Source organism: Esox lucius, chromosome 1, assembly GCF_011004845.1.
Source record: "Esox lucius isolate fEsoLuc1 chromosome 1, fEsoLuc1.pri, whole genome shotgun sequence".
Lineage (NCBI taxonomy): Eukaryota > Metazoa > Chordata > Actinopteri > Esociformes > Esocidae > Esox > Esox lucius.
Genome location: NC_047569.1, coordinates 30,024,404 through 30,047,677, shown reverse-complemented (window position 1 = coordinate 30,047,677; position 23,274 = coordinate 30,024,404). Strand labels below are relative to the sequence as shown.

The window sequence follows — 23,274 nt, the reverse complement described above, 5'->3', positions numbered from 1 at the left end:
AGAGGAGAGAGAGTCAGAGGAGAGAGAGTCAGAGGAGAGAGAGTCAGAGGAGAGAGAGTCAGAGGAGAGAGAGTCTGCTCTTGGGGGAGGGACACACAGCCCCCCTAGCTGGATGCTTCCTCAGAGAGTGCCACAAAATAAGGGATAACCTGTGACCTGCCGTGAACTGTTACATTTTATTCATTATTTATGTATTCTCACTTCATTGTTACTGTTCACCTCAACGTTTTAGCTGTTGCTAGGTCTTTCGGATGATGACGGTCATCTCTGCTCTTAGTGTTTATATGACTTATCTGTTTATTTGTACCTGTTGTTCACTCTGAGCATTTTGTTATTGCTGAATATTTCTGACAACGCTTGTTATTGTTGTTCTTGATCTCACCTTAAATGGGGCTGCTACCGTGTAGACTCCTTCTTACTGTACTTCTAACTTTGGCAATATGGTTGTAATAACTGTCATGCTAATAAAGTTGAATTGAATAGACAGAGTCAGAGGAGAGAGAGTCAGAGAAGAGAGAGTCAGAGAAGAGAGAGTCAGAGGAGAGAGAGACAGAGGAGAGAGAATCAGAGGAGAGAGACAGAGGAGAGAGAGTCAGAGGAGAGAGACAGAGGAGAGAGAGTCAGAGGAGAGAGACAGAGGAGAGAGAGTCAGAGGAGAGAAAGACAGATGAGAGAGACAGAGGAGGGAAAGACAGATGAGAGAGGGAGAGAAACTTAGGATGTGTGGGGGCGTATCCAGTCTTGCACATAATTATGTTTGTCACCAAGCCCTGACAACACACCCTTTGATGACGGAAATTGTCCTGCGAGATTCTTTTTATATCCTCTTTTTCCTATAGTCCACATTAAACAATTGACTGGCCTGTTGAGTGATACCTTCCTTTGTCAACTACCTGAATTACAACTGCTCTGAACTTCAGGTTAGGGAACCAGCTTGACGTTTATCCGTTTCCCAGATGGGTGAATCACAAATGGCGCCAGGATGCTACCTACTGTAGTCAGCGCAAATACAGCCTAACCTTAATTCCTCCTGTGCTGTTGGCTCGGTGTGCTTGAGTCAGACGGGGGGGACAGATTGATGCGCTAAGACTGATGAACCGAGGGCATTCAATAGGAGCCCTTTACTCAGCGACGGGTGGTTGACGTGCTGTGAGGAGCCTCCCCGTGGCCAGCGTGGGGGGTGCAGCATGCAGGCAGGGCACGATTGGGGCTCCTTCCATTGACCATCACACAGGCGCAAGTATTGACCCTGGAAAGGTTACCTAACCGTGGCAACAAATCATGAAATTTAAATAAAATGTGTCCCTATCCAGACTTGACTGTCTTTCGGTTTGCCACCACACAGTTGCACACACACACGCACTCATTTTGCTTTGACATCTATTGTGGATTGAGGGGTTGGGTATGCAGTGGTTGACAAATTGCACATTATTGCACGTGTTTATAAGGCTTGTTCCATTGAAGTAGCCTATCCTGACGTCTCGTTCCGAACTGTTCCGGACCGTTCCAGAACAAGTCAAGCACTGTGGGTATGTGATGGTCACCTTGTTCCTGCTCATTGGCTACATCTGCTGGCCAGGCGAGGAGGTGTCCCACTGGGGTTAGGCCCTGACCTTGGGAGCATTGTGAGCCTCTCTGTGTTTTTCTTTTTTTAGTGGGAGTGGGTGGCAACCCCACACGGCCCAAACTGGGAGCTCAGGAGGCACTGTCTGAAGGAGCAGTCTAAGTTTGAGTTTTGTTTTGGGTTAATAAAAGACCAAGACCATTCCCCTGGTGACAAAGTACATCATCCTGTGTGACTCCACGTTCTTGCCAACTGCAGGCCCCGTCTGACCAACCAAATGCTACACATCCTAGAAGTGATCTTTATGTTGCATGCCGAGGGAGCCAGTCTGGTTTGATGGACCATGAAAAACAGCGTTCAGCTGTAAATGCTCTAAACTTCAACTGACTTTAACCGTAGAGGTTCCTGATGGCGATGAGAGCCTGCTGACGATGCCACCCCTCTTTCAGAGAGGCATCGTCATTTGCACAGGCACAGTCATTTGCACTGACCATTGGTACTGACCATCGTTATCGTGAGAAACACCCAATACCTGGGGTTGTGTGAACATTGAAATACAGATGAGCATATCCTGTTTCTGGGGAATTTTACAGTTAACACAGAATAAGGAACCCATTTCGAACATGATTATACTATTTCTGTCCCTCATCAATTAGGTCCTTGCAACAATAAGTATTGTGCTACTAGAACTACCTTAAAGCTGATGCCTATCTATTCAGTATTGGAGTGGAAAGATTGTAAGAACTACATTTGGCACATTTAGCATCCACCATCAACTAGGTCTACTGGGGACTGTTTCAAAACCGCTGAAACATAGCCAAGGTGAACTGGATTGGAGAAAAGGATGGAGAGACAGAAGTCAGCTCAGAATTCTATTTAGCAGTCTCTTGGTTACTGCTCAGAAGCTCCAACTGCTTGGTTACCTGTCCCACGTTCACACTGTTTACTTTAGATCCCTCTTTTGCATTTGTCTTAATCATCAAGAATTCTTTTTTTTGCCAGGAAGACCTTTGGTGGAATGAGTCTGTGAAAGATTCTATACAGTGAGTTATTGTACTACTTATGTAATATGTTTGCAGATGCTCTCAACTAGAGCGACTTACAGTAGTTAGTGGTTATATTGTGTAATGCATTTTGTAACTTTCTCTAATTCTGTCATGGGGGGGGGGGTACGTTGTGTAGTGTCTTAGTGCAACCCAAAGTCCCTGACAAATTGTATAAATACATTCCAATGTGACGCTGTGAGGTGGGGTAACCTTCTATGCAGAACAGGCCACCAACGGTCAAGGTGACTGTTGTTGGTCGTTAACCGGTTCTGTGCTTCACCAACCTACCAGGTTAATCCGTATCCCTGTCAATTTTCTAAGTAAGTAAAAGTCAGTGAAAAAAGCTTCACACGTTTGGAGAGTGTGGTGTGTAAATCATTAAGAAGTTATTGTCCCATGGAGATTGTTTTTTTTTCTACCCATTCATGTGACCTGACCTTTACAGGATCTCCATTGCTGATCGGGAATGTTAAGACGTGTTTTCCGGGTCAGCTAGGCTGAAAGGGCACTCCTGCGCCTGTCTTTTGTTTATGCATCAACCGCTGAGCTTTTCCCAGTTGTTTACTGTACTCTCAGCTTCAGCCGCAAACTGATTTCCCAATCTTTAGAGTGCTAGAAATTAGACGAAACGATAGTGTTTTTTTTTTTTACCGATATGGCTCCAAACAACGGCTTCTTGCATACCATAGACGATATGCATGTCACCCTGACGTACTCTTCCTGCGCAACTTAATTGTCTTTCAGCGCGTGCTGAGACCATTTGCACTATTGCCTAATTGGTCAGTGAGTTCAGAGAGAATGGTATAGATAGGGAAATGTTGTTGAGTATGCCGACATGTTCCATCCTTTCAGAAGATTAACTCGTTTTGCGTTGCATTGGTCAGTCATTTATTTGAATTAAGACAATCCATGCTGTGACCTTATTGCACCGCAGCTGGTGACAAGATTGCACTGCCAGAGGCACTGTGCTACAGTACCAAAATCTTACAGAACAGTATTCTTGTCGGTAAACTGTTCATTTCTAGTAGTTGACATCACTGTCAAAAGCTCGTGCCATTGACTACTCAGGTGACTGTTGCAGGAGAACGGACATTCAAGGAAATCCCCGTCTAGGATTTTTTCCCGTTATGATCCGACTTAATTGGATACGCGCAGAAGACAGGACGCCAATAAACGTCTGTAAGAGAACACGTTTTAACTTGATTCTAACAGTAACTCGAGAGACCGCCTAACAGCAACTCTAGAGACCTTAAGTCGCCAGCTGTCAATGTCTTTGCGCGTTGGCGACGCGGCTGCAGCAACCGCAAGGAGCCCAAAAGCCAGCCCACAGACCATAAAGAGTGGAAGCTTATTACGAAACGTTCTGCATAGCGCAGCAGTCTCTCTTCACCTGACGAGGCAGCCTCTTGGTTTGAGGATAGTTTGAGACACATTGTCTTAAGTTTCTAAAAAGCCGGCAGTCATGAATCACGTAAGTAGATTAATCTATTTTCTGACTGTCACAGGACCATTATGCTGCAATCGAAAAAACTGTCACTGATGACATTGATATTATACACTAATTTGCCTCAAACGAGGTGTTGTCTTGGGAAATTAGGAACTTTCTGTACTATGTACTCTAGTATTAATTACTAGTATAACTAGTATTTATTTTGCATGAAACAAAATATATTACTTTTTGGGGATTTAGGTATAGATCATCTTAGATTTTGTGTTATGTGGCAAGCTAGGACAAACTGGTCAGGGATGTGACTAAATAACATATATCTCTTGAAAATGCAGAAGAGAACGGTCTAACTTAGGGCTCAGTATTATAGACGTTATCGGATGCATATTGCTCCATGAAGGGTTGGCCTGAGACAACTTGTGACTTATGCACTCTCAGGAGGTTTGCACTCTGAATGAGCTGACAGGGACACATTTTCTTCCTGCAGAAGAAAACCCAAAAGGTCATTTCTTATTTATTTATTTTTTACCCCCGTAGACATTAGTTAACGGTGTGCCTGCCATGAGTATATTATAAGAAAAGTGTCATTGGAAAAATACAGTATTTTTTTCTTACAGGGCATGTAAAGACATTGTGTAAACAACTGCAGATTATGTGCAATGCTGCTAGAGAGAGTGCACATCACTGCTTTATCCTTTAATATGGTCCTGGTGACTGATGAGCTGGTGAAGCTCAATGTCCAAAGCCGACACTGACAATAGACAGCTTGATTGGAAGACCTAACAGCTCAAGGACATCGAAGGGCAAAATCACCTGCTGACTCTCTTTCCTCATAGAAAAAAACCAGATTTCACTATGTACCAAACCTAAATGTATACATGTACCGGTCATTCCTGAGTCTTTTATTGTAATTCAGAAAAACAAAACATTACATACATACTCTATAACTGGATCTGTCAGGACAGTTTTTGCACTCAGGAAAAATCATGCGAGAGAGTAAGTGTTTGCGATCCAACGCTGATCACTACAGTGAATGGCCTTTGGCCTGGACTGGGCTGGAGCAGATCAGAGCACCTAATATCAGTTACATTTTAACAGCAGTTCTGGCCTCTCTTAGCTGGCTTCTCTTTTTCTACTCTTTATTTGACATATGTATTACCAGGTAGGCCGATTTGAGGACTGATTTGCAATGATGTCCTGGCCAAAAACATGACTGTCTAAGACAAGAAGTTACACAGAGTACTCAAAATAAACTATATGTAATGGTTGAAACAAGAAAATGTTTGGTGATACTTATATACCCGCAGAATAAGGTTGTAGGCGGGTGTTCACCATATGATGAGGCCCCTTCACTTCCTCCACATTTTTGGACACTTCATTCATAATTTATTAAATCTACAAACCCGATTCCAAAAATGTTGGGACACAGTACAATTGTGAATAAAAACAGAATGCAATGATGTGGAAGTTTCAAATTTCAATATTTTATTCAGAATACAACATAGATGACATATCAAATGTTTAAACTGAGAAAATGTATCACTTTAAGGGAAAAATAAGTTGATTTTAGATTTCATGGCATCAACACATCTCAAAAAAGTTGGGACAAGGCCATGTTTACCACTGTGTGGCATCCCCTCTTCTTTTTATAACAGACTGCAAACGTCTGGGTACTGAGGAGACAAGTGGCTCAAGTTTGTGAATAGGAATGTTTTTTTTTTCAATCTTGTCTAATACAGGCTTCTAGTTGGTCAACTGTCTTAGGTCTTCTTTGTCGCACCTTCCTCTTTATGATGCGCCAAATGTTTTCTATGGTTGAAAGCTCTGGACTGCAGGCTGGCCATTTCAGTACCCGGATCCTTTTTCTATGCAGCCATGACATTGTAATTGATGCAGTATGTGGTCTGGCATTGTCATGTTGGAAAATGCAAGGTCTTCCCTGAAAGAGACGACGTCTGGATGGGAGCATATGTTCTATAACTGGGATATAACTGTCAGCATTGATGGTGCCTTTCCAGATGTGTAGGCTGCCCATGCCACACGCACTCATGCAACCCCATACCATCAAAGATGCAGGCTTCTGAACTGAGCGCTGATAACAACTTGGGTTGTCCTTGTCCTCTTTAGTCCAGATGACATGGCGTCCCAGTTTTCCAAAATGAACTTCAAATTTTGATTTGTCTGACCACAGAACACTTTTCCACTTTGCCACAGTCCATTTTAAATGATCCTTGGCCCAGAGAAAACGCCTGCGCTTCTGGATCCTGTTTAGATACGTCTTCTTTTTTGACCTATAGAGTTTTAGCCGACAACGGCGAATGGCATGGTGGATTGTGTTCACCGACAATGTTTTCTGGAAGTATTCCTGAGCCCATGTTGTGATTTCCATTACAGTATCATTCCTGTATGTGATGCAGTGCCGTCTGAGGGCCCGAAGATCACAGGCATCCAGTATGGTTTTTCGGCCTTGACCCTTACGCACAGAGATTGTTCCGGATTCTCTGAATCTTTGGATGATATTATGCACTATAGATGATAATAACTTCAAACTCTTTGCAATCTTTCTCTGAGAAACTCCTTTCTGATATTGCTCCACTATTTTTCGCCGCAGCATTGGGGGAATTGGTGATCCTCTGCCAATCTTGACTTCTGAGAGACACTGCCACTCTGAGAGGCTTTTTTATACCCAATCATGTTGCAAATTGACATAAAAAGTTGCAAACTGGTCCGCCAGCTGTTCCTTATCTGTACATTTAACTTTTCAGGCCTCTTATTGCTACCTGTCCCAACTTTTTTGGAATGTATAGCTCTCATGAAATCCAAAATGAGCCAATATTTGGCATGACATTACAAAATGTCTCACTTTCAACATTCAATATGTTATCTATATTCTATTGTGAATTAAATATAAGTTTATGAGATTTGTAAATTATTCCATTCCTTTTTTACTCACAAATTGTACAGTGTACCAACTTTTTTGGAATTGGGTTTGTATATTTTTTTCAGGCAAGTTACTAACAGTTTCCCATAATGACAAAGCAAAAAAAATAAAAAAGACCAAGGGAACTTTCCATAGACTTCCAAATTTCCCAGGAGGATAGGGTCCTCCATCATTGTGATATGGAAGAAGTTCACCAAGACTCTTCCTAGAGCCACCAGGAAAGGACCTTGGGCAGGAAGGTGACCAAGAACTCAATCAGCCACACTATCAGAGTTCAGAGAGAAAATCCAGGACTGGTAGTTTGGTAATTTTTAGAGTATGTTTTTCAGCATGGCTGAAGGAAGTGTTCTTGTGAAACAGGAACCCAATTCTGGATTTGTTTTTAGACTGGATGTGGCTGATATGGGTCAGGAAAGAGTGAATTATCAAATGCCAAGATATTATTGACATTTTCTAAATCAGATCCTTTTCAAGTGAGAATGTTTATGGGGGAGGCAGGTACGGGTACTTTCCAATTGAAAGCATTTCATTTTACTGGAATTTAGGAGCAGTCAGAGATTAAGCAAGGTGAGTTGTATGCATTTCAAGTTGTGTAGTTAGGTTGCCAGTACAGAGTTCAACGAGGGACCTGATGTATACAAAACAGTATGGTATGCACAAAGGTGGATAAGGGAATCACCGGCGGCAAGTCCAGCACTGTTGATGTGTTCTGAGAACAAGGTCGGCCCGAGAAATGAACCCAGAGGAACATCCCCGTCACAGCTAGAGGTTTAGACAGCAAGATCTCAGACTTTGCACACTGCGCATGGTCCGAAAAGTCATTTTCAAACCAGTCTAGGCAATTCTCTGAGAACCCAAGTCTTTTGAGTCTATTGATTAGAAAATCATAGTTTACGGAGTAAAAGGCTTTGGTCAGTGAAAACCACTGCACAGCACTGCTGCTTATCTGCAGGCATACCTAGATAGATATAGCAGATATGATGTTGGAACCATTAATGTAGCTGAGCCACATCTATTGCCAGCTTTAAAGCCTGTCTCCACTGCAGAGAGAATATGACTGGAGTCAAAATGGTGGGTTATCTGTTTTATCAGGCTTTCCAAGATAGGTAGGATTGGATGGAAATTCTTCTATGGCAGTTAGGTTAATTTGTCACCTTCTTTGAACAGCGGAACGACCATTGCAGCATTCCATTCTTTGGCTATGTGGTGAACTGGCAAGCATTAGGGGCTTTCGATAATAGTGGCGGACAGCATCAAGAAGAAAGGGTTGAAATCATTGAGCCCAGCTGATTTATAAGGGTACAAACTGTGGAGCTTCCTCCAGCCATCAGTAACCTGATCATGGGGAATGGCGCACGGATATGAAACAAGATGAGAGATGGGACTTTGAACCCTACAAAGACTTTTATTGCACACTATTGTGTTCAGTTCAACAGCCGGAGGTGAAAATGTAAGTGCTGGCGTATTTAGGATCTGAGATTGAAGAGGGTTGTGCGTTTAATGGACAACTCAGGAAAAACACATTGTGGTCCAAAAAAAAAATCTATTCAATCCAGAGGGACAGGGTGTTCAAGCTTTTGTAGTTTATCTGTGTCAGGTCAGGTGAGTCTGTTGTCAGTGTGTGTAAACAAAACAGAGATGTCTGGGAGCGGGGGGGAGGGACCTGTCTTTTCTGTCCTGAGTCTGGTCCTTGGTGAGACAGGAAGTGGAGTTGCCTAATGTCTCCCAGAGTTATCTCAACCTGGCTTTCCTAGTGACTTCTGGGATGAGCTTGTTATTGGCTGTGTGGATGGGGAATTGTGGTAGAGCAGGTATAACCAGCAGGGTCATGTCACCCCTCATTACAGTCACTACCAAACACTTATCAGACACCACTGGTGTCGTGTCACCAACTGTCAGCAGTGCCACATGCTCGCATAACTTGTTTAATCAAGATTCTGCTACATGCTGATGTCCTCCTGTGAAAATTTGTATATTTAGAAAGCCATTGTTCATTCGGTGCTGTGCTTTCTGTCTGAGGTCAAGGACATGCCTATCATTGGCTTTGCAGACTATTCAATATCTTTTTTTGTTTCCTTTTTGTTACGCCGCTCGTTGGATGTTGGCTTCCTGTTGTTTTCTCGAATGCATTTTCTGTAAGTCATGACCTTGGACTGAATATAATATTTTGGCTGAAATGAAACTTAATTAATAAGGGCATGTAATAATGTAATGACATACATTATTACAATATATTGTAACCAATATCGTGTATGGGCCTGTTCCACCGCATCCATTACACCAGCTCATGTTGTGTAGACAGAAGTGAAATAGCACAGTGTTACGTATTTTCAGAAACTGGTTATCCGCTTTAATGTATCTGTCGTAGCGGTTTCTGTTCTTCAGGAATTGCGTCCTTCGACAGGTGGGTTTTGGATTGCGACCTGGTCTAGATAGTACAGATGTTAATGAAGCTCACAATGTTATCAGCCTGGTTTGCCGGGGGGTTGGCTGTTTGATTGCACACAGGGAAACATTGAATGCTCAGCCCACCCATATGGAAAAAGCATCCTGACGCATTCTCAATTATAAACACTTAGGAAGCCACAAAACAATAGGTCCTCTTTAGGAATTTAAAGCACGCATACTGTAATCATTTGTGTAACCCCCCCCCCAAAAAAAAAAATTGAAACAACATTAATGGGGAAGAATAAATGAAGACAATATATATCTGATATGGAATGTGTTTTATCCAGATTTAGTTTTCATGATGTTCTAATTAAAACACTTTAGTTAATAATTGAATACATAGTTATTTATTTGGGGAAAAAGTAGTACTTGTTGTGCTTGTTTGAAGTATCAGCAGTTGTTCCTCCATCTGTTAGACATATTAATAGCGAACAGGCATTTCTCGAGAAACCCCTTTTACTTCTCCTGAGAAGAGTTAATGCCATTAAGATGTTATTCCTCACTCGACTACGATTCCCGAAAATCATCAAATTCATGCCGAAGTCCCTTTTTTGTCGACAACTGGACCCTATTATCCCCTGGGCTTGGAATGGAGCTTCAGAACTGCTGCCCTGCTCTGTTGGTTCTCTATTCAACTGGATGTAACTTTATATAGTCACAGTCCCTTAGTAAATAACCCAATCTATATTAGGAAGCAAGTTAAGGTACAGTTTGACATGAGACTAAGAGAAATACACCTTGCGGTGAAATCTGAAACAGGCTCTTTAGGTTATTTCACCACTCATTTCTTTCCTTAGGAGATTTTCTGATCCACTTTGAATAAGGTTTGTGTTTCGTGCTGGCTTACACCCCCCCTGTGTTTTGATACTCGTGTAAACCTCGTCAGGACAAGGTGTGGTTTGTCAACGTATTTGCATCAATTTATTCCCAATTATACAGTTATAAAAATTTCAAGGTGGTGCATGTGAGGCCTCTGATTAATGAACTGATTAATATTCAGGATCACCCAGATGAATAATAATGGTATGATGTTATATACACACACACACACACGCATACATTTTACAATCGAAGTGAGAAACAGCAATTTAGTGCCATTAAAAATATATATTTTAACCAACCCCTAGCCGTAAACCTAACCTATACCTCAATAATTTTACCTTTATGCCTAACCTTAACCTAACTTAAACTTAACCTTAATTCTAACCCTAGCATTAACCCTGAGTCAGATGAAGCTTATTGCTAAAGGGAGGACCGACCAAATATCCTCTCTTGGCAGGATTTTCTTCAGTCCTCGTTCAGATAGTAAAACAGGAATACAGAGACACACACACACACACACACACACACACACAGACAGACACACCGACACACCCACCCACACAAGAAGGAAGTGATTGAGTGTTGCACTTCCCTCTGTCACCAGCTGTAAATATCCCTGAGCCCTTGGTGTGGCAGGAAGTCCATGTAGAGCGACAAACATGTTTTCTTGAAAGAAAAGGGCATCAAGGACCGTGGAGCATAAACAAGTGGAAGAAGCCTAATACACAGATCCTCAGCCACATGACCACCATAACAAAGCACATCCATTCACAATCGCCTTCCCGCCCAAACTCAGTATCCATGGCGATCTTTGGTTTAGTCGGCAGGCTAAAGGTTACTTATTGTTTTATCGGAGAGTCTTTATGGAGAATGATTATGTCCAACATCATAAATCTCTGACTGAAGGGTGGGGAAGGTAATATTGGGTAACCGATAACTGCTATCTTCAGCTGTCTATCTGAGAAATTCTATAAATGAGTAACTGTCCAAGCTGACTTTCTCTTGGAAAACGTCCTCTGTAATCTTTCAGTCAATCAACTAAATCTTTACCTCTCTTGTCTCGTCTAGTTTTACACTGAGTGGAAGCATGCCCATCCTTAAGAACCTCCCGGCACGGCTGAAGGGAGGCAGCAGAGTGAACGGGGAATTGGAAAACACACGCGGCGAACTGATCCTTCGCAAGATGAGCCTAAACTTGAAGTCCAGTGCCTTTGAGGAGCCCGGTGACAACGATGAGTGGGCTCAAGCGAATTTGCTCCTGGACGGACGCTCGCCACGGGACCGCAACCCCTTTGAGGACGAGGAGGATGAGAACGAGGCGAATGAGGAGAGACGCGGCGGCTCCAGCAAGGGTTCATTCAAGGGCACCCTGGAACGCATACGTGGGGTCTCACCGCTGAAGACCCTGGGCAAGCTGGGCAAGGGGCTCCGCATGTCTGGTCGCAGTAAGGGCACTGCCACCCCCTCCCCTCAGGGTTCCACAGCGAGCACCCCCACCTCAGAGAAGAAGAGGAAAGGTCGCCGGAGCTCAGAGGGGAGCCTACTAAGGTACGGGGGGGCGTGGAGAAACCGCCGTGATGGAGCAGTTTAGTAGAGGATGATGCCCGCATCTCCATTGACATCTAAGACCTTACTTACTCCCCTCTAGGTTTGCAGGGAAGTGCAGGGAGAGCCTTCGCAAGGAGAGCCTGCCCAATGGGGATCTGTGCTCGGAGAGCGAGGGGGGTGACTCATCCAGCCGTCGGCTCTCCTTCATGAAGATGGTGGGCCTGGGCAAGCTGAAGAAGGAGTCTACGGCCGACCACTCATCTCATGAGGAGGAGGTGGTCGAGGAGGTGGTGGAGGAGGTGAAGCCCAGGGAACCCCTCTCAGGTGAGGGCAGACATTAGTGGAGCAGCAATAGGTTTCAAGCATCTATTGGTATCTGAAATGTCAACTGTGCATGTTAAGACCGCAATTGTAGGGAGCAACAAAACTATAGCAGTCCTGTCAATGACTACAGACGGCGACTTGCGCAATAATGGCGGTTAGATGATAGAGCCAAGGTCATCATAAAACAGTGGTTAAACCCTGTTGTTCCTGCCGTAATCTTTGCAGCGACCTACTGTTTTCACATCAGATGAGAAGTTACTGATGTCTGGGATATTTTCCGATGATCCGGGGACAGCTAGTGCCAGGATGTTGGTGGGATGAAGGACACCAGGTCTTGGCCAATGCTGTGAGAAGCAGTCGTTCTCTCGTGGGAGGATCTGATCCCCATCTTTATTTACTGAAAACACACCACGGGCAGCAGGTTATGGCGAATGATGAAGTCCCTGCCTTTCCATTCAGATGCTTGGTGGCAAGGATAGTTCTGATCCCGGTGGTGTTCCCCCCGACAACGCCTGGGACTCCGGCAGAGGACGGTATAATTAAGATACAGGTTTGCTTATCCCATTGCAATTTACTGACCCACTGCGGTGGGTTTGTCGGGGACATGCAAGCTCAGCCAAGTTTGTTGGCCAGTAAATGTATTCTCCTCCGGGCCCATGACTTTTGACAAATTCGAAGAGACAATAAACCTTTGTATGTGTGTATGCAGTTAATGGTGAAAGAACTCAGAATGTTACTGAGGAGACAGGTAGGGAATTAGTGCAGGAGAGGAAAACGTGTGATAATTTATTATCTGGAATCTTTCAATACACTACAGTGTTTATACAGTAAAAGGCATCCGGGGGCACATACTGTATGGGCAGTGGGAAAAGGCAGTGGAGACAGTTTTGCCGAATCAGCTGTGGGCTGGAACCCATGATGGAGCGGTGTGGAACCAGAGGCAACGGCTCAGACCACCAGACCCCCGTAGGCCACAGAATTTCCAGAGTTGACGGCTTGTTGCACAACTCTTCAATACTCGCAATTATGTTGGTCTATCTGTCAGTTTGTCTTTGCTGTGAAAGTCAACGTTGACTGAGCACTTGGCATGGAGCGCGGCCTAATGGGTTGTCAGGAATGGTATTTCCACCATTATTCAACAAGCCTGTATCACCTTACAGTTTTCATCAAGACCGTGTGAGGAGTAAAGATAAGGCGTACGGTGGTAGCAACTAAAGAATGCTAGGCCCATTACACCCACGACACCAACAGCACATAGAAACTGCTGACAGATCAGGATCCAACAAGTTCACTCTTTGTCTCCGGTCATTGAGCAAGCCGTGCCGGGGAATCCAAATACCACTGTGTCATGGTCTCCATGCCACTGAGACGGGTTGTTTACCGGCTGCGGTCTTAATGCCTCGTAGGTTGTTGTCTAGAGGTGGGGTCACGCATTGTGAGTCGTCATGGCTTTGGCAAAGATACTGTCGGTCTGGGATTGTGGTCACTTCATCTGCACCGTCATGGCGTGACCCCGACTAGTGAAGCGGAAATAAAACGGCCTTGTCACTCCTAGACTCTCATTCTGTTTTATATTCTAGCCTACCTCAAAAGCTTCACACCGTTACACCTTTCCCTGAGGTCAGGCTTTGTGAATCCGCGGTCGGGTGTTGTGTGGAGGGAGGTGAGAGAGGTGTCTGCGCAGGGGGAGTGTTTCAGCCATGTGTGTTATTTCTTGGGTGACCCTCACCCCCCCAGGCTGACCCACAGAGAAGCAGCCTTTTGTTTGTTTGTTTGACCGTGTTTGTCAGGGGAAAACGTGTCCCTGTCAGGCATTGTTCTCTCAGCTGTCAGCACAAACTGTTTTTAACCCCCCATGACCAGCAGGGAACTGTGGTTTCTTCCAGTCATCACTTGTGTAGATTCATTTCCTCACCGAGCACAACTGAAACTTCTCTTATTTTAAAAGGTCTTTTTAGGATAATGTTGGATACGAGAGTGGTAAAGATTTAACAGGGTCATTACCATTAGGAAGTGTAATTTGCAACAGCACTAACATTCTCCCCAGGCCAGCCCCTTGTAAAACATTGGACCCTCTTTGAACAAAAAGTACTTGTTCCTTGTTGTTTGTTTCTGCACTAGTCCTGAAAATAGAGACATGAGGAAAACAGAAAGGACAGTGTTTGCAGACGTCTGTATTGTGCCATTCAATACTGAAGGAACCCAGTCTGTGCTTGGCTAAGGAGTGGGGCTGTGCTCAAGTGTCAGGAAATACCTCAGGATGGGACACCGAGCAACTATTCATAGTATTAGGCAACTTTTTGCCATATTTAAAGCAAATGGTTTAAAAAGTCAGTTTGAACCTGAAGAGGCAAACACATGGCGTGCTGATACTACAAGATTCAAGATCAAGAAACTACAATATTGACGTGTGAGAAGTTGAATCTAAGGAAATGCTGAAATAATAGCACCTGTGGCTGCCCATCCATGCCGTTGAAATTCTGAAGTCCTTATAGTACGAAAGGGCAAAAAGCTATTGCAGCTCCTCCCTATACCTGAGCATGGAGTTTGCCCTTCTGTGCTGTTCCAGTCAGATGAGTGTGGCAACTGCATTCATCGTTGGTGTTCACAAGGCCTGGGTCAGATTATAAGATAGCCTGACCGAGCCCTGCTCCGTTATTACGGTCAGCTTAATCTGCCGATCCAGCTCACCAGTGTAAAACCCCGCTGATTGGTTGGGTGCGCCGACATTGGGTTGACATTATAGCGATCCAGATGGCATCCGAAAGCGCCTTGACTGAACAGGCCCATATAGGAGGGCTGTTACGCCACTGCCTAGTGAATGATTTCCAGCAGGCCTCGCCAAATCTAAACCCCAAGGCCACCGGACCATAAAACCATAACTATAGCTGGCTCACACCTCGTAGTAGCTGCTGTGAAAACGGTGTCCATGTCAGAATCCTAGCAACAAATGATTACATTAGCCATGATTAAAAGCACGCTGCTTCCTCTCATGTTCAGCGTGTAACCTTGGGCCGCCGTCAAGTGTCCGGCATCGTTACCTCACTCGGGGAGTTGGTGGAAACCTAGATTGGGGCGGATCGGTCAGTGGAGCCAATGTGGTGTGACGTGAGGGCCGGCCAGAGCCACTGGGTGACTACCCTGATGGGTGTTTGTTTTGTCAGTTGAAAGGTTCAGAACCGTGGGTGACTCCCTTCATGAGTTCATGTTACCGGTCTCGGCGCTGCCAGGGAGTGACCGTAGAACAGGGCCTCAGCTACCCCCTTCACATGGACGCCGTGTCACTCTCCATCTGGAGGACCGGAGCGCTGCCCCGGGACTAAAGGCTTTCTCAGGAACGGGATAGGACAGGCCCCCCCTTTGTTGTGGTTAAGCATGAGATTGGGTAGAAAAGGATGGAATGAGAGGAGTGGGTGGAGACGGGGGAACAGATTTGACCCAGCTGTGCCTGCAGGGATTTGGGAAGGTGGGAGGGGGGGGGGACAAGCAAGTCAGAGACGAGGTTTGCCTCTGTTTAGATAAAAACTGAACGGCCATCAGAGGGAGAGACTTGTCGAGAGCTCAGATGTCAACACAGATCCATACAGAACCTATGCAGCCTGGTGATATGCCTTTTATGTTGTTGATAAACGTACCGTAGCGGTCAATACAAACTGACATCTGTGCTTGTACGATATGTTATAAACGTCTGTCAGGAAGCTAGTGGACGGACGGTCGTTCATTTGGCAGTTGAAAGAGTTTAGACAGTAGCAGTGAGTAGGTATGGGGAGGTCATGGGTGTACGTTGAGGTGCTGGGTCTACGAGTTACGGTTTAAGGGAAATGTGATGCTGCTGTGAATTTTTTGGAGAGAGAAATGGGTTTTGCAGTCCAGGAAGGAGGTTTCATTTCATGCTTGGTACCCCCGGACAATATAGCCCTTTATCCTCCAAGAGTTTCACCGGTATTAATGGAGGTCGTCTAGATGGCAGTTCTGCGGGTGTGTTCTTGCCCTGGATGATTTAAGTAGTGTACACAACTATCTTGCTCAACCATTGCTTTTGTTTGATTGACATTTTTGTTTTAATCCGGTTGGGGATGAAATAGCCCAACAGTTCCCCTTGATTCCTGAAGGTAAAGTTACATATTATATGTCAGAACTGCTGCATTTCTAGATCCTATGGACGGCCCCTGCTGGATTATAATTTTTGTGGTTTGGTCCAAGGAAGGGTGGTACCACTGTTGTACATTCATGTAGTATGTTCCTTAAAACAGGCTCAAGGGGTTAGTGCCATGAAACAAAAGACCAGTGTTCTGTCCCCTGCTCTGTGAAACTTGCAGTCTCTACTCTTAGTGATTTCCAGACAGGCAGTCAAAACTGACAGTCCTCCTCTGAAACATCTGGCGATCATGTTCTGGTGTGGTTTCAAACGGGATTCATTTCAGGTCTGTTGAGAATTCCCCCTGTCCCATTTAAATGTGAGCGGCGGCTGACCTCACGCCTTAAGCTGGTGACTGGGAGCCGGCCGAGCCTTCGCAAGCTAATTGCCTCAGCGGCTGCCGCGGCTACACCCTGACCAGTATTTGTCACCGGTATTCGTCACCGGTATTCGTCACCGGTATCCGCCAACGTCACACAGAAGATGTGGCGCCTCCTCCTATCACACTGGGAGCACACCAGCGTTTCGTCCCACCTCCTGCTCTTTTCAGGGGACACTTGGCCGTCTGCATTGTGTTTTATATTTAGACGTCCGTCCGCGTCGTCGTCACGGTGACCCTGGCCATGACGGCGTGTTTTTGGCCACGGAGGGGGTGGTGGAGTGAGATGGCACCACCAGGCGCTCCTCTCTTCTGCAAGCAGGATAGGGAAGGATGAACGAGGCGGCGGGCCGGCAGCCGAGCAACCCGCCCCACCCCACCCGCCCCCCTCCCCACCCGCCCCCCTCCCCCACATCCTCTCCTCTTTGAAAAATAGTTCCTTTATGGGAAGGGGGCATCTGGAATGCGAAGGCATCTGGAAGCCCTGCGGAGCCTGGAGCAGAGGGCGGGTGGTTATTTTCACAGCTGATTTGTGACGCAGCTTTTGCCGGTGTGGTGCGATGAGCCTCATGGGCCCCGCAGTAGACAGAGTCCCCAAAAGGGAGTCATGTCCCCGCCCGACCGCCCAGCACCTCCCTGCCACTTCTCCTCGGGTCACCGCGCCACTGGACTGGAGATGGAGGAATTGCCGTAATTTCCTGCCGCGCTGCTGGGCCGGTCAGGACAACAGCATGTGAATTTGGACCCGGCGGTTCCTTGTGGAGTCCAGACACGCACATGACCTACACCAGCGGAGCGGTAGCTTTATTGAATTTGACGCCTGATGCTGAGACATACAGCAGCTCTTTGACTAGCAGACATTAAACAGACTTGGCTGGGCTCCCGACCAATTGCCTCATTCTTCCCCCAATGCTGTGCTAATTCATCTCAATTGGGCTGCAGAGATTCTCAAGAAAAACTACACAGATTTTGTGCCCCAATTTCACCCAGTATCACACTACAGATTCTGTCAAATATGTTGTGGATAATAATTACCAGAACCAACTTTTGTTGATATTATTTTTTGCCATCAGGGAAAATTAGATCTGACATTTCCTAGACTGGCCTAATTTCTAACTTGAATACAGCACTTTGTGCTGTGCTTGAAAATAAATGGAATAACAGGGTGATTGAATTAGGATGCAGCATCTGTAGAACACAGTGTTTCATCATAGTGACCGCTGTGCGTCACACAGTGAAATAGATGATGGATCCAAAATAAACTACTTATCACAGAATGTATAAACAACTATTTGAGTTGCTTTTTGTAATACAAATGTGTTAGACAAATGAGCATTCCATGCCTGTTAGGTTTTTTGTCCAACTGCTATTGCCTTTTCGAAGGTTTAGTTGTATGGCTCCTGGAGATCTTGGGTCCGTAGTGGGTCGTTGGGTTCATTGGGGCCGTAAAATCTAAATGATACCTTGACATAGTGTGTAGAAGACATGAGCATGTCTGGATTTGAACATGAATAGGGCTAGATTTTTTGCTTGTGGCCTGAGTGCCTGTTACTGTCACTTTTGGGTAACGGGAAACATTTGTTTAAGCCTTAACTTTCGAGTGGGCAGTTAATGAGCAATCAAAAAAAATGGGAGGCAGTTCCCTGTTTATCCAGAATCCCCTGTTGCAGAGGGCAATTGAACTTAAGCTTTGCCCCCCCAACAAACAACCCCCCCCCTTCCATGCTGAAGAATGAGGAATTAATGAGGCCTGGCAACTCCCATAACCACCAATAAGTTAATCAACAATTGTACTTTGCCGTAAGTTAAAAACCGACCAGACTTTATTCTGAAAAGTTATCCTAGTATAAAGCCCATGAGTCCTAGGCAGGAAAAGCATAGGATGGCTTGAAGGAAATGGGTACATTCATCTAAACTATTTTGCGCAATCTTAAGAAAGGGGCTGTTCAATTTTAAATAGAAGCGATGGGATCTTGTGAAAGGAACTCAATTAGCACTTCATAAGTCCATTACATTTGGGCAGAATAAAAAAAATAATGCTCTGTGAACTCAGAATACCTTTTAGAAATAGTACAGGCCTGGTCTTATCCTCTAGTTGACCATCAAACTTCAGTGACTCCTGACTGGCTCTGTTGCACCTCCCCGAGGATTATGGGTGATGTCAGAGAGGTGTGTCTGGTTACTTCAATGGGAACGGGTCCACTACATCATTGGTTTCCTTATTGATTTAACGTCTCTCTTTCTCTCTGACTCAAACCATCACAAAAGAGTGAGAGATTATGAGATCACTTTAATAAATGGGTGAGGCCATGCTTTAACAACACTTATTATGTTAAGAGATGTCTTAGAAACCAAAACAGAGTTCCACAGGAAATAAAATGGTCTCCACTTCATAACAAATCACTATGTAGACTATTTGTATTAAACGCTATTCCATAGGTGTGCTAGCCTTTTGAGAGGCCTCCATCTGAAAGAGAAGCATCTGAACGGAGGACAGACAACGCCATTCGGCAGGAATCTAGCATGATTGGTTTGGCATCCGTGGGTCCTTGGGATCTTTGAAGTGTGAAACTAAAGAGGAGATCAAACTAACCCACCACCAGGGAGACTAGTCTGACCACATCCAACCTGCCCAAAAACAACAAGCCAAAGGGGACAGCCAACATCTGTCTTTCAGGCCCGCGGCCTCTGATATGGAAAGGATCTGATGTCGAAGAAGCTGCGTCGGAAGTAACACCGTGACTTCGCCTTTTAGCTCTTGGACATTGTTCAAGTAAAGAATGTCCATGGTTATTTCAGTGGGGTTTACGAAGGAATTCGTCCCTCTGACCAGGTCGTGTGTAGGCTCAGGTGAAGATGCAGCACTGTCTCTTTCCATTTGTGGAGTGTCTCCACTCTTGTCACTGGACTTGATGCAGCTTCATTGCCTGGCTCTTCGTGTTACGTGGAGTTGCATAATCCCCTCTGTCCCACTCTCTCTCATCTAGTCCTGGAGATTCTGCAGCTGGTTAACAAGAGAGACCTGTTCCTCGCCGACACCCACATCCTAGAGCTGGAGCAGGAGTGCAGTGAGGCGGCCTCCTCGCCGACGGGCGGCATGGCCCCGGACGATCTCGCCAGCCCCGGGAGCAAAGACGGCGGGCGGCGTAAAGCCAAAGACGTGGAGCTGCTCTACGAGGCCCTGCAGAAGGAGCTGTGGGCGGTGGTGCGCGAGTCGCTGCGCTCGCCGACGGCGGGGCCCAACCTCGGCCTGGTGGTGCAGGTGCTCCAGCAGGAGGAGCAGGCTGACCGGGATTGGGCGAGGGGCGAGGGGGCGCCCCCTGGGGGACCCAGACCCAGGCAGCTGAAGCAGCGGTGGAAGGAGGCGGTGTCCGAGGCGGCCGACGGGAGCCTGCCGCAGAGGAACGAGGCCCAGGGCGGAGAGCTGTCCGACTACCTGGACAGGGTGCGGACACGGGTGGTGGAGGACCTGGGCGCGGCCCGGAGAAACGTGGTGCCGGTCTACCCAGAGGACTACGAGCCCTTCCAGGTGTATCTGCAGAGCTATCACCAGGCGGTGGCGCGCCGGATGCAGGGCATCGCAGACGGACCGCTGCAGATCACCGATATCTACTCCCTGTTGGACTGGCTCTACAACATCTACAACCGGTGAGTATCCATGCACTGAGGCGTCGTAGAAATGTACGATGCTGAATTTTTATATGTTTAGGAAACGTTTAGAAACAGGACAATTTAAGAATGGATGTGTATAATACAGTGCATGAATACCATACATAGATACCATCATTTAAAGAGGCATTGAGTTTTTTTTTGTTTTTTTTATAACGTCTTGAAAGTGGCTTGAAAGTGGTGCCGGTGCTCATGAGCCAAAACAATCCAAAAATGTATATGTGATGTATTTATTAGTAATAGATAAATAATAATAGCAATTTGAACATGTTACAACTCCAATTTGTCGTACACACTTGGTGTGCTTAAGATCCCACATGGCTTCTTACATGTCTACTGTATGAGCATGTCACCGACTCTGTCCTCCCGCTGGCGCTGATTCAGGGACGTCCTCGGGACAGTCAGCATGACGACGCCCTTCAACCGCTCCCTGCTCAGGCCTCTCTTGCCCTCGGAGACAGTGGACAAACTGGAACTGGACTGCCTCAACTCCGTCAGGGTAAGGGCTGACCACCGTCTGTTCAACCTCCCCGGCCCCTCTCAACCCCCCCCCCCCCCACCACCACCACCACCGCCTAATTTGGTGCTCCCTGCATCTCCCTACCGGCCTAAGGAAAGGGTGCACCTATGGCCTTTCCTGTCTACCTAAAGGGAGAGCTATCATTTAGGCTGTCGCGGCGAATCAGTGTGCGGCGTCTCAGGGTCAGCCCGTGTGGGCTTTCCTGTCCACAACAGCCGCCACACAATGGGGACCTGACAACAGGCCGTTAACCCGGAGACGCTACCCAGCATGCACCAGGAGCAGGTAGACCAGAGCTTGTTGGAGGGGGATTCCGACTGATTCCAAGTCCAGTGAACCCTAGGCTGTCTTTCCTCTGCAGGATGTAATTGAGGATGATTACATCTACAAACGTGGTCCTGGGATCTCCCTCGTCGAACAGCGACCCCACACACAACCCCGGTCTAAACCCCAAGGAAATGTTGTCTTTAAACATGGGGCTCTGAAATGCAAGGGGGTACACTCTAAAAAGAAGAGGTTTTTGGAGTGTCCTTTACTTTGAAACATGGGGGGAACCCCTGTATGTTCTTGAAGCAAAATAGTCAGTTATTTCTGCTTGTTACTCGAAGTGCCAGTTAAACAACCTCCCCGCTCACAAAGCTCCCCCAAAAGGTTTTTCAATGGTTCTTTGAGGAAGCTTTGAAAAGGAGTTCTTTGAAGAACCCTTTTAAAAGTTCCCATGAAGAACATTTAAGGGTGCCTCCACATGTGACCCATTCAGGACCATAAGAAATCAACTCCGATCTATAACATTTCATGGCTATTTTAACCCTTTTGAACCCTTTCTCAATGCTTCAGTGGCCCCAGGGCCTGTAGTGGTTATTAATTGTTGTTGAGTTTTGGCCTGACCACGTCCTGTCTGGTTGCGTACCAGGGGAAAGTGACCACAGAGCTGTCTCAGGTGCTGGACGAGGAGGAGAAGCGTTGGATGGAGTCTCTGCACATTGAGGAGTATCAGATCACACTGGCACGCACTGTCATTCAAGTATGTGTACGCGCGCACACACACGCACACACACATGCGCACACACACGCGCACACAATTTATCTGAGGTAGATTTGTGAAGCTTTATGTAAATAATAGATTTCCTCCCACGGTTTTGATGATCCTTTTGTTTTGGACACTAAAGTTATTTCGTATTTTGAGGATAAGCTCATCCATCTGGTTAGGCAGAGAAAACATTCCTCAAGCCCAAGCCAAAGTCAATACAGACATTTCCATCAGAATTCCACCACAGCTTAAGTCACTTAACAGTCACATTACTGGCCTCTAGTGGCCATCATTGATTGCAGCACTTGCCAAACATCATCATCAAATGTCATCAAATGTTTCACTGACGTCACAGGGGGGAAATAAAGCAGCTGTTAGCATTTCAAATATAATACACATTTGCCAACATAACAAGTGTTGTGTGTATGTGTTTGTTTATGCTTGCATATGTGTGTGTGTGTGTGTGTGTGTGTGTGTGTGTGTGTGTGCAGAGGCTACAGGTGGATCTTGAGCGCTCGGCTGCCATCAACAGAAGCCTGGGTTCCCGTGTGGCTCAGTGCAGTCTGAATGGTCTGGCAGACTTCCTTTACAGGTGAGGCCATTAATATAGAGCATCTCTGTATTCGGTCACAGAATGAAGGAACCATGGTGTCTATCTGGACACAGAGCCAGAGGTTTCTCACTGCCAGTAAAGTGCTGTAATTTTGCAATAGTGCTAGAACAGATCGGCTGGAATCAGTCAGTTTATCTGGAACAATCGAGGGGATTGTGTAAGTCACAAACAAATGCTTTTAATGTTGCTTAACGTCCAGCTTTCAGAGGAAAGTCGAGCTGTTCCATGAGGGCCTGATCAACATGATTGGGGACAACGAGGATGGATACGTCTCCAAGACCATCGCTCTGGTCAACTGCTGTCCTCCATTCAGGTAGGGCAGGCTGTCTGTTTCCTAGATAGGGGCGTTTTATTCAACACTCAGAGTACATGCTGTGGCATCTTGTCGTCCTTCAGTCCCCCCCCCGTTAATACGCTCTCTGAAATGTCATTCATGTCAGCTTTTCAGACTAGAGGACAACCTGCCTTGATGTTGTGATTTGGACCCTGAAAACGATGCATGTGTACCTCAGCTGATTGCGTATGTGTCTGTTTGTGTGTCGGTATGTGTGTGTGTGTGTGTGCAGGGGTTTTGTCCAGCGCTGTGTGCAGTGTGATCCAACCATCAGCGAGGACTCAGCGAAACGAGCCAACGCCTCCCTGGACAGAATAGTCAGCCAAGGAGTGAAGGTGTTGAGTGACAGGCTGTATGAGCACATCAGGGTGAGTGTGTGTACCACACACACACACAAACAGACGCACACACACAGACAGACAGACACATAAGCACACACACACACAGACAT

General features: G+C 46.0%; 1 protein-coding gene across 2 annotated transcripts in view; it reads left to right on the top strand.

Annotated features, from left to right (window-relative positions):
- The window catches only part of exoc3l2b (exocyst complex component 3-like 2b), a 38,639-nt gene that overhangs the window by 2,603 nt on the left and 12,762 nt on the right, over positions 1-23,274 (top strand). Inside the window, exons 1-9 of one of the 2 annotated variants that reach the window (XM_010893831.4) lie at positions 3,226-4,081; positions 11,337-11,816; positions 11,917-12,140; positions 19,645-20,305; positions 20,711-20,825; positions 21,760-21,870; positions 22,368-22,468; positions 22,689-22,802; positions 23,056-23,191. In XM_010893831.4, the coding sequence (XP_010892133.2) occupies positions 11,356-11,816; positions 11,917-12,140; positions 19,645-20,305; positions 20,711-20,825; positions 21,760-21,870; positions 22,368-22,468; positions 22,689-22,802; positions 23,056-23,191 (1,923 nt within the window). In that variant the 5' untranslated portion in view covers positions 3,226-4,081; positions 11,337-11,355. Of the gene's footprint in view, positions 1-3,225; positions 4,082-11,336; positions 11,817-11,916; positions 12,141-19,644; positions 20,306-20,710; positions 20,826-21,759; positions 21,871-22,367; positions 22,469-22,688; positions 22,803-23,055; positions 23,192-23,274 lie in introns of those variants that run through there. The other variant, XM_010893833.3, reaches the window with a different exon arrangement.